Raw genomic sequence first — 9948 nt, 5'->3', positions numbered from 1 at the left:
TGTGCAATGAGAAGCTCTCAAAGGCCCTTTAGCAGGGTTATAACCTGATTTAAATTACGTTTTAACAGAGAAATGAGACATTGAGAATAATTGAAAGTTCATCAGGTAACAAAGTCGAAGAGGGCTTTTCCAACAGAGGAAACAGGAAGCATGAATCGCTATCAGTTCTGATTTGCCTATCTTCTATAAACCACCTTCACTAGACCTTTAATTGATCTGTGTTTTAATGCGGAGGCCATGAGCTTTAAATGTCACCTTTGTAAAAGAATTATTGGGCATTTATACAACCAGGTCCACACAAAAGTAATATCTTGGAGTAATAGAAATAGAAATAGGCCTGTGTTTATAGCCCCTGGTCCTTATCTTTTCAGATCCATAAACATGATTTTACAAATGCAATGAGAGTCTATTCATTAGTAATAACTAGGTTTAGCTACTCAGCCTTACAAAAAATTAATGAATTATCATTTTATGAATTTAAAATAAATATATTATCTGGGGTTCTTTTGGTTGGAAGTACAAAAACCAACATAAGTCAACCAAAAACTTCAAAAAAATTATTATGTACAATACAGAAGTTTGTCACAGAACCCAAGGCCAGAATGCCATTTGACCCCAGGAAGAGACAAAAATGAGAAATCAAAAATACTTTCTGGGTTTTCTGTGTGTTTCATCTATGTTCCCCTCTGAGCATCTGTTTCATTCTTACTCATATATCTCTGTGGAAGGGCTTCCTCTGATTCTCTGATCCATGTGGTAGAGCATTTTCTTCCCTTCTCTGAAGCTAGATTTCTCTACCTATTTTCCTCTGCTAGCTTTTAAATATTTATTAAACAAATTGAACTACAATGGAACCACGGGTTAGAATACAGAAACACACTCCAGTGTCATTAGCAGTCATGGGATCCCATAGCCAGTATTCAAGAGTCTAGCTCTTTCTGTAGGCAATCTGTCTTACATTTCCTATCTGAATAATGCAGAGTAAACATGACAAGCATGCCCTGAACCTAATGAATGGACAAGTCTGTCAGCAAATAATATCAGTTCCATGCATTTCCTTAGGGACTTTTTTTTCAGAGGACCCAGTTATTCCACCATTTCAGCTTTACAATGTCAGAAATTCATTCTCTCTTCAGTGTTTTTTCATCCTTCATTAAAATCTAGTGCCTTAAGAATGAATCCTCTAGGACAGGTAGTGACTTAGGGAATCACAGTTTTGCCTCCGGACTCCCAGCCAAGTGTTGGGCTCTCTCCCTCCCATTCTCCTCCCGTCCCACTGCACCCCTCCTCCTACTCTCTGTCTTTCCTTGACTGTTGAACTGTTTTGACAGAGTTAATTGAGTAAGGAGCCAGAGACCAGTGTGATCTGGGTTAGAAACATAAACACATTGGTTAGAAGAAAAAGCAAAAAAATGTCAGATACAGGCATGGCATTAGAGTTGGCTTATCAGAGATGTGTTAGCCTGAAGTGCAGGAGCAGCAGAACTGACTTTGGGAACACAGGCTGGAGCAGAAATAGACTGGGAGACAGTTCCACACCCAGAGGACAGCTTTTTACGCATATGGTTGTATTTGCTGGAAAGTTCTCTTCTACTTAACCCTGTATGTGAGACTGCCGTGGAGAATCTGACACAGCTGCTTCTCCATGTGCAGAAAGAGCATATCACACAGAGAAGCAACTGTTGAGACTGTGAAATCGGATTTATTAGATAAGTGTAAATGTGTAAATGTAGCCATATAATAAGTACTCAGTCTAGCCTCAGAGTCTAAAGTTGTCCATTTTTACAATCAAATCTTGATTCTCTTATTTCTGTCTTGCCTCAAGCTTACAGGCCCCAAAGACTCAGTTGATAAAGTGAAAATGATATTTTTCACTTTGCTTGGCAGAAGACACAACTTTATCCCTCCCTGACCTCTTTCTGCCTCTTTCTTGACCTTTTCCCAGTAACCAATTATTTTTATTTGAATAAAGTAAAATGTATCTCTGACATCCCTCTCATTAAACATCAACCATATTGGCAGGTTGTACAGGGATGGACAACAAAGATTTTTACTGGGGCAATCAGAGGATGAAACATCGTTTTTTAAGTGTCATGAAAAGGTCTAGGATTATAGGACACTGCTCTGCTCCTGAAAGAATTGTGTACTTACACTAAGAAGTAACAGAATAGTGAAGTGTTGCTATTATGATCACCTGAAACTTTAGGAGAAAAAAAAGTAGTTCACTCAAAAGAATTCTAAGCTTTCCCCCAAGTTTCAAGAAAATGTCTACCCACATTTTCCTTCAAATGTTCCTTTCATTGTTTCATTTCTTTAATGTTGTTTGCAGACATAGATCTTGCCTTAGTAATGGTCTGCACATTCGGTCAAAGTGACAGGTCTGAGGATTCCAGGCAGCTTGGGAAGAGGCATGAAAGGCCAGAACCAACGTCAAGGGGTCAGAAGTGAGCACAGGACACGTGGAAGCTCATCTTCCCCAGCAAGAGGGAACTCAATAGCTCACATCTACAGGCAGCAATGGGGGCTGCTTGTCCCTGAGAACAAGGCATAAGCCCAGTATTCAGACTCCTGAGGGGATGAGGGAGTAGTGGCTCAAGCCTGAGCCCCAGAATGAGTACAAGGATAATCAGGGCTCAGGAGAACAAGCAGAGGGCAGGCAGGGCTAGTGGGGCCAGGTCAAGCATCAAGAACACCAGGATGTTATCCTGTAAAGAGAAGAGGAAAATGAGTAAGGATGGGTATAAAGGCCAGGAAGGAATTATTCACTTGAAACTCACATTAGCTAAGGGAGAAGTCTGGGGCTCAACACAGGAAAAAGAGCTAAGCTATGTACAGATCCCACACTGATGTGAGCCAGGCCAGAACCTGGTGCAGTATCCCAGGGACTTACTCAGCTAGCTCCATGTGAGTCACAAACAGTACTGATATCTATTAACATATCTTATCCTCAAATAATCACAAAGTCTTTGAGGTAAACTGGACAAGCGTCTTTCTATTTTACCCATGAAAACACTTAGGTTCAGAGGAGTTAAGTGATTAACATTACACAGCTTCAAAGTAGCAGCAGCAAGGTCAAACCCTAGCCTCCTACAGCTAAATTTATTCATCTCTGGGCACTAACTGCTTCCCATATTCCTTGATCAACTATCAGTTCTTATCTAGTTCCAGAGTCAGTGGTTTAACCAAGTAGCCCCACATGGATTACACAATGAGGCTTCAGACCCCAGGCTCTTTTGAGTCAGCCACCCAGGGGCTGCACTTGCATTTTTTAACCAAATTGGGACAGGGCTTCTTCCTTCAATCCCCTGAAGAAGTCTATAGTTCAGGGGTGGTATTGTGGTCTCTCTGATAAGACTCTCTCATGGGCATTCTCAAAAAGCCCCCTACCATAGTTCCACTCTCACAGACCAATTTAAAATCTAGGAGTGATGGCAAATAGAATGAGGTAGAACCATCTTTCATAGTTTAACTTAGAGTTTCAAGGTTAGGGTCATCTAAGAGAATAACCTTGGGTTGAGAGTAAAGACTGTTTATTATGGTTCTGCTATATGATTTGAAAGCAATTTTAATGATTTTGAAGAGTTGCTTAGTTTCTCCAACTTTCACTTTATGTTTAATATAAAGACATTGATCAAATAATTTTCAGAACACCTCTTGTTTTTACATTCAATACCTGTATATTCTTACAATCAATACCTGCATAGTGTCAGCCCTACCTCTACCCACCAGCCCCAGGAATAAAACCTACCACAGGACCTGAACTTCCAGCCATATCCCTGGAAGTACTTACAGAGCAGGTGATGACTATGAGCAGCTTCATGGCGCTTGTGGAGATACCCTTTTCCCCAGAGTACACCCCCATCATTTCCTCTTCCTTTATCATCCTCCTTGCCAGCCCTTGTGAACTCTCCATCTGTAGGACTTACCTGAGCAGATGACAGCCACATCTTCCTGGTGGGTGCAGTCATGATATCCCCAAAATCTGTGCTGGCACTGCTCCAGGGACTGCTCCTCTCCTAAGCAACGAACATTATCCAGCCAGATGCGGCCAACCCCAGGGCCATAGCTTTTCCGGTCTTTGAAGGACGGGGAGAGGGACTTCCCACAGTCCAGTTGCTTGCATACCACCTGGTCCTCCTTTTCTCCCCAATTATCATCACAGACAGAGCCCCATACGCCCTTGTGCAGCACCTCCAGTCGCCCAGAGCAGAGCTTGTCTCCTCCTACTAGTCTCAAGTCAAAGGGATCTGCAGGATGGGGGAGGAAGTCAGGGGTTGGAGACAGGAAGGGAAAGGAGAAAAAATAAATCATTTATTTTTAAAATTTTTTCATTTTGTATTCTTTGTTTGTTTGTTTTGAGATATCATCTCACTCTGTTGCCCAGGCTGGAATGTAGTGGTGTGATCACTGCTCACTGCAGCCTCAACCTTGAGGGCCCTAGTGATCCTCCCACCTCAGCCTCCCGAGTACCTAGGACTACAGGTGCATGCCACCAAGCTCAGTTTTTCTTTTTATTTTTTAGGAGACAGAGTTCTACATATGTTGCTCAGTCTAGTCTCAAACTCTTGGGCTCAAGTGCTCCTCCCACCTTGGCTTCCCAAAGTGCTGGTATTATAGGTGTGAGCCACTGCAACTGGCCAAGAAGATCATCTACATCCTCACCACCCCCATAAGCACATTTGAAACTCTCCACCTGTATTTCTGTGATTAGAGCTCCTTCTCTCACTCTCCATCAGGTTCTAACCCCTGTTGTCCAGGTCGGCTTCCCTCACAAGGATCTTTTCACTTCCCCATCTATTTTATAAATCTAATATTTATAAATGACATTCTAATAAGTTTTAAAAATTGAAGAACTTAACAGATATATAGAAAGATGTACCTTGTTCTTACAATATAGAATTCAAAATAATAAGAGTTCATATTAATATAGTGCTTAATATTTAAAGCATTTTCAGATACAAAATTGGGTATCATTATATCCATTTCAAAAACAAAGGAATTAGCTATCTGTCCAATTAAATAAGTTTGCAATGGTCCTTTGGTGCATGAGTAGCTCTTTGTAAATACTGTTTGAATGAGATTCCACATAATTAAATCCATGAATAAACCTAGTCTCTGGATGCACAGGCATTACCTTCACATTCGACCCACGTGTCTTCATCATGGATGCAGGTGCTCTTCCCCCAAGGCCCAGAAGGGCAATCCTGAAGGGTTGATTCTCGTCCTGAGCATGACATCTGGCTCAGCCAGATGGATCTTTGGCCCTGGGCAGGCTTGTTGCAGCGTTTTTGAGTCAGTACAGCCCTCCCACATCCCAGCTGCCGGCACACCACCTTTGCGGCCCGGAGGCTCCAGCCAGTCTGGCACACACTATACCACCGGTTCTGGTGCTTCACTTCCACGCGTCCCTTGCAATGCCCAGGGCCATCAGCCAGCCTGACATTCTCTGGGACTGGGGATAAAGGGCTCTCTGGGTCTGAAGGGAAAGAAAGAGAGTGTGTCTGTTCCCTGCCAGAACATGGTCTTCTCAGTAAAGGGGGCCCAATGGACACATCTCTCAGTTCTTGATGTTCAGTACAAGGCATGCTAAAGTGCTTAACACTGCCTCATAGATGCCTGCTGAAAGAATGAATAAGGGAATTAATGAAGAAAATGTAATTTCCAAATTCCAAGTTGAATCATTATCATTTCTGTAGCATTTTAGTTTTTCAAATTGTTTTCACATTCAACTTGTCATTTGATCCTCACAAGAGATCTTGTATAGACTTTTAAAAATAAATTCAATAACATACAAGATATGTCCAACACCAAATGCCTTTTGGTTCACTGTTGGCGTTGCAAACTAAATGTATCAGATTAGTGCTCCCAACCCTCAATCTTTCTAAAAAATAGGACTGAGTCTTCAATGTCAAGGCAAAAGGTGACTGTTTCTCTAGAAACAAATTATGTGGGGAGACAAAGAAAGAGGAGTCATGGACTAGCTCCTCAGTCACATCGCTGTCTAATGAACAAAAGAGAAGAGACTATTCATACATAGAAAGCAAGTCTACGGGGGAAGTAAAGGAACACAGACCTGTTTGTCTATATATCTCTCTATCATCTATCCACCTGTCTATTAGATTGTGTTAGTTTCCTATGAGTATCTCCTGTCTACCTGACGAGAAGATAAACTCCTGGAAAACTGAGATTATTTTTTAAAAAGCATACATTATACTTTGTGAGCTCATTTCTTCCCCCATAACTCCATGCCCAGCTCCAGATACAGGATACTCTATTCAACAAATGATTAGTGGTGTGTATGTTGGCATGTGTGTAAACAAGAGAAACAAGTTCTCGTATAGATTGAAACTAAGATAAAAGTATTTGGCCAATCAAGTAGAAATAGCAATTCTAGGTGAAGATATTGTTTATCTCCAGCACTGACAATTGGGAAAGTATGAAATGTGGGGAGTGAGGGGCCAATTAGCCATTGTACGAAAGTCTGTGGTGGGGAGTGAAGACAAACAAGAGTGGCCACGAGGGGTATGGCAGCTGGCAAGTGGTCCGGGGCCCCTGCCATACTCACTCTCACACAATGCCCCAGCATCTTCATTATGTAAACAATTGTAAGCTTCTTCTTGCTCACATTGAGCCAGTGTATCTTCTGTTCCTGTGCAATTGACCTCTTGGATGAAGACCTTTTGCTCGTTTTCTGCTGGTGGCTCATATAAAATACCACTGGGGGTTCCGTTGGCCGCTCCACAACCCAGCTCCCGGCACACCACAGCCACATCCTTAATGTCCCAGCCGTCATCACACACGGTGCCCCACTGGCCATTCTGTTTCACCTCCACCCGCCCTTCACAGCGGTGGAGGCCCCCCACCAACCGCACTCCAGATGGAGATGCTACAAAGAGACAGGTTGTTAGCTAGAGGCCTGAGAGAAGCTCAGAGTGTCCTTAGGCATGTACTCAGTCAATCTGGGACTCTTCCACCATTCAAATGGTGTAGATGTTGAGGAACTAGAAATGAGGGATCAGAAGAAAAGGTGAGGAAGAGGAGCTTCAGAACTCCATCTCTGAGTTCTGGTTCTGCTATAGCCTTAATGGTACCCTGCCAAGAAACTCTACTTCAAGATACCTGGACATGACTGCTGGCATTTTCAGATTGAAGATTAAAGAAAAGAGGTTGGTTGAAGATCCAGCAGAGTTTTAGATTCTCTGGAGGTCAGAATCAGAAGGACCTAAAGAGATCATAAAGTCCACCCCATTATTTCACAGATGAGGAAAATCATGCTCATGAAAGTGGTGGTCTGATGGCTACATTGTCCAAAAGAGGAAGCCCCAGGCCCGAACAGAGCTGTAAAGAGAATATCTGTTGTGTTTTTCTCCTTCTTGACTCTGTCTCTCTCCATGGCAGCCAGATTGAGGCAGAGTGTCTATAATTCAGGCTGAACAACCTAACTATCTCTCACTCTCAGTGGCCAATCCATGCCCATCCTTGCTGCTTCCTATGAAATTGTTCCTTGTTCGAGTGCCCACCTCAGAAGAAATACAGAGCACTGGGAAAGGGAAGAGTCAGAGTCTCAGAGCCCCAAGAGTTTGATCTAATTCTAGGGACTAGCAGCACAAGAGAGGATCCATGGAACCTCCAGATAAGTTGTGAGAAATCTAGGACTTGGTTCAGTTTCATGACTAGAACTCTGGCAGTAGAAAAGACTAACAGAAGTGGGGTGCGATGGCTCATGCCTGTAATCCTAGCACTTTGGGAGGCTGACTCAAGTGGCTCACTTGAGGTCAGGAGTTTAAAACCAGCTTGGACAACATGGTGAAACCCTGTCTCTACCAAAAATAAATAAATAAATAAATAAATAAATAAATACAAAAATTAGCCAGAAATTGCTTGAACCCAGGAGTTGGAGGTTGTAGTGAGCCGAGATCATGCCACTGCACTCCAGCCTGGGCAACAGCGACACTCCGTCTTGAAAAAAGAGAAAAAAAGAAAAGACTAACAGAAATTCTCTTCCTCCCACCAAGACATGCAAGGAGAGTAGAGATGGCTGTGTAGGGAGACCAGGGAAGAGCCTATTAGACAGCAAACACTTGTTAGGTGAGTACTATATTTCTGTTTTGTTTGTTTGTTTTTTAGTGAACTCAGAGAACAGTGATGAACAAGAGAGATAGCATTGCTGCCCTCAAGAAGCTTATATTAAGCTTGGCAATCCCACCAAGCCTCTTGCAGCCTCAGAGCAATATGGCAGAGGCTGAATTTTCCATGTTTACATGGAGAGAGACAGTTAGCTGAGAGAGTTCTGGTGCACGAGGAGAGGTCACATTTGGACTGGAAGTCTATGGCCTATTGGAAGATGAACAGCTTAATAAGGGCCAACATGGTTCACACGGGATGAGCCAGATTGCATGCATGGATGGAACATGACTGCTGAGGACCAGATTTCCCACAGACTACCTTGTCTCAACTGCACACAAACTCCCCAGAGTTTAGAATCAATCTAAGAGAAGTAGTTCAGTGAGAAAACTCTAATCTGGCTAATTTTAAACTACACCAGGAAGCTTATGTTTAGTTCATGCATTTGTTTTTTTGTTTCTTTCCTTTTCTTCCTTAAATTTTTTTGGGAAAAAAATATATAAAAATGGAGGCTATAGATAGCAATTAAAAGTTAACCATAAAAAAATAAGACTTTTATATAAACCATAAAAAACTAAGAAAAGTTTTCATTTCCACACAACTGAGTTTAAGGCTCATAGATCTGGATAAAAATATAATTTAAGAGCAGTTACCCAAAAATGTTTTTTATCTTCATGAGTAGCATGAACCATAAATAATTTTGGGGTCATTGTATCTGAGATTAGAGTTTGGATTGGCATTTTTGCGTACTACAGGAAATACTAGCTATCAGGATTAACAGTATAATTTCTTTCCTTGCTGATTACAAAATTCTCAATTTTTAATCAGTTTTCATTTTCTATGGGGTAGAAGACTAAAATAGCCAAGGGAAAGAAGAAATAAATTTAAAAAACCAAAAAACAAAAAATAAATAAACAAGAAATTCAGGGAAAGAAGAAATAAATTAAAAAACAAATTTTTTTTAAAACAAGAAATTCAGCTTGATGAAACAGAAGGACTGAGAAAAGAATAATCTGAATGTCCAGATGAGAACCCAGGAAGGTTGCATCCATCAGGGTATAGAATTCTTCATACCAATAGCAATGTTTCTGGCTGCCCCTCTCTGGTAAAGTCTCTATGATTAAGCAGAAAGGGAGACTGGAGGGATAATATACAAGAAACTGCTAATCCACAACCCGTAGCCTCCCCTTCTATAAACTCACTCTCTCTGTGCACCCTTTCCTTGGGTTTATAATTAGTGCATTACCCAAAGGCTGCCTGAGCAGGAAATCCAGCCTATACTCTGCTGGTCAAGCTATGTGCTGCAAGCAACAACACATTTCTAATTCAAACAAAGATACCGTTAAGCCTGGCAGGGGGACCTGGATATGCTGGAAACCAAACAGGAAGACACAGAAAGAAAGTTCATTTTTCAGGTATGCCCATAAGGCAGTGAAGTGCATTCTAGACCTGAAATGAACCTAGCTCTTACTTGGATGCTGGCCAAGTGGCCACAGAAACCAAGTGGGGAGAGGTGCCCTGCCAGAATAAACCACCCAAACCCTTCTAAATTCTGGAGGTGGAAATCTGCCCACACAAGACTGAGTGGGTGAGGTAGGAAGCCAGAAAGGAAGTACGCTGGGCCTGTTTTGAACCAGTCTTTCTCTGTGGCTCAAGAAACTTCAAAATTTCCCCCCTCCTGAGCTTGAGGCCTCCCTCTCAGAAACCCCCAAAAATCTTACCTAGGAATCCAGGTCTGGTGCAAATGGCTGGTGAAGAAAGAAGGAAATGAGTGAGGTCAATTTCCAAGACTTTATTCAAAGAACACGACTCTCTAGAAAGCCT

The 9948-nt window shown here is 42.0% G+C and overlaps 1 protein-coding gene across 1 annotated transcript; it reads right to left on the bottom strand.

Annotated features, from left to right (window-relative positions):
* Positions 1-1682: 1682 nt before the first annotated feature.
* LOC105498093 (CD5 molecule like) lies at positions 1683-9566 on the bottom strand. Its single transcript, XM_071068694.1, has 5 exons — positions 9465-9566; positions 6566-6908; positions 5135-5476; positions 3927-4247; positions 1683-2705 (listed from the first exon to the last, which is right to left on the bottom strand). Exons 1-5 carry the CDS (start codon positions 9564-9566, stop codon positions 2701-2703), a joined length of 1113 nt encoding a protein of 370 aa, XP_070924795.1. The 3' UTR covers positions 1683-2700.
* Positions 9567-9948: the final 382 nt, after the last annotated feature.

This window comes from Macaca nemestrina, chromosome 1 (assembly GCF_043159975.1).
Source record: "Macaca nemestrina isolate mMacNem1 chromosome 1, mMacNem.hap1, whole genome shotgun sequence".
Taxonomy (NCBI): Eukaryota; Metazoa; Chordata; class Mammalia; order Primates; family Cercopithecidae; genus Macaca; species Macaca nemestrina.
The sequence above is the reverse complement of the archived record's forward strand: the minus strand, read 5'-3'. Positions and strand labels throughout refer to the sequence as shown.

Bases quoted from the DNA above. Each gene is read 5' to 3' on its own strand.
- LOC105498093 (XM_071068694.1), bottom strand. From the start codon at position 9,566: ATGCACTTCACTGCCTTATGGGCATACCTGAAAAATGAACTTTCTTTC. The intron at 6,909-9,464 runs GTATCTTTGTTT...TCAGGCCTCTAG, and splicing joins TCCCCCTGCCAGGCTTAACG to CTAACAACCTGTCTCTTTGT. The intron at 5,477-6,565 runs GTGAGTATGGCA...CTTTCCCTTCAG, and splicing joins TGCTGGGGCATTGTGTGAGA to ACCCAGAGAGCCCTTTATCC.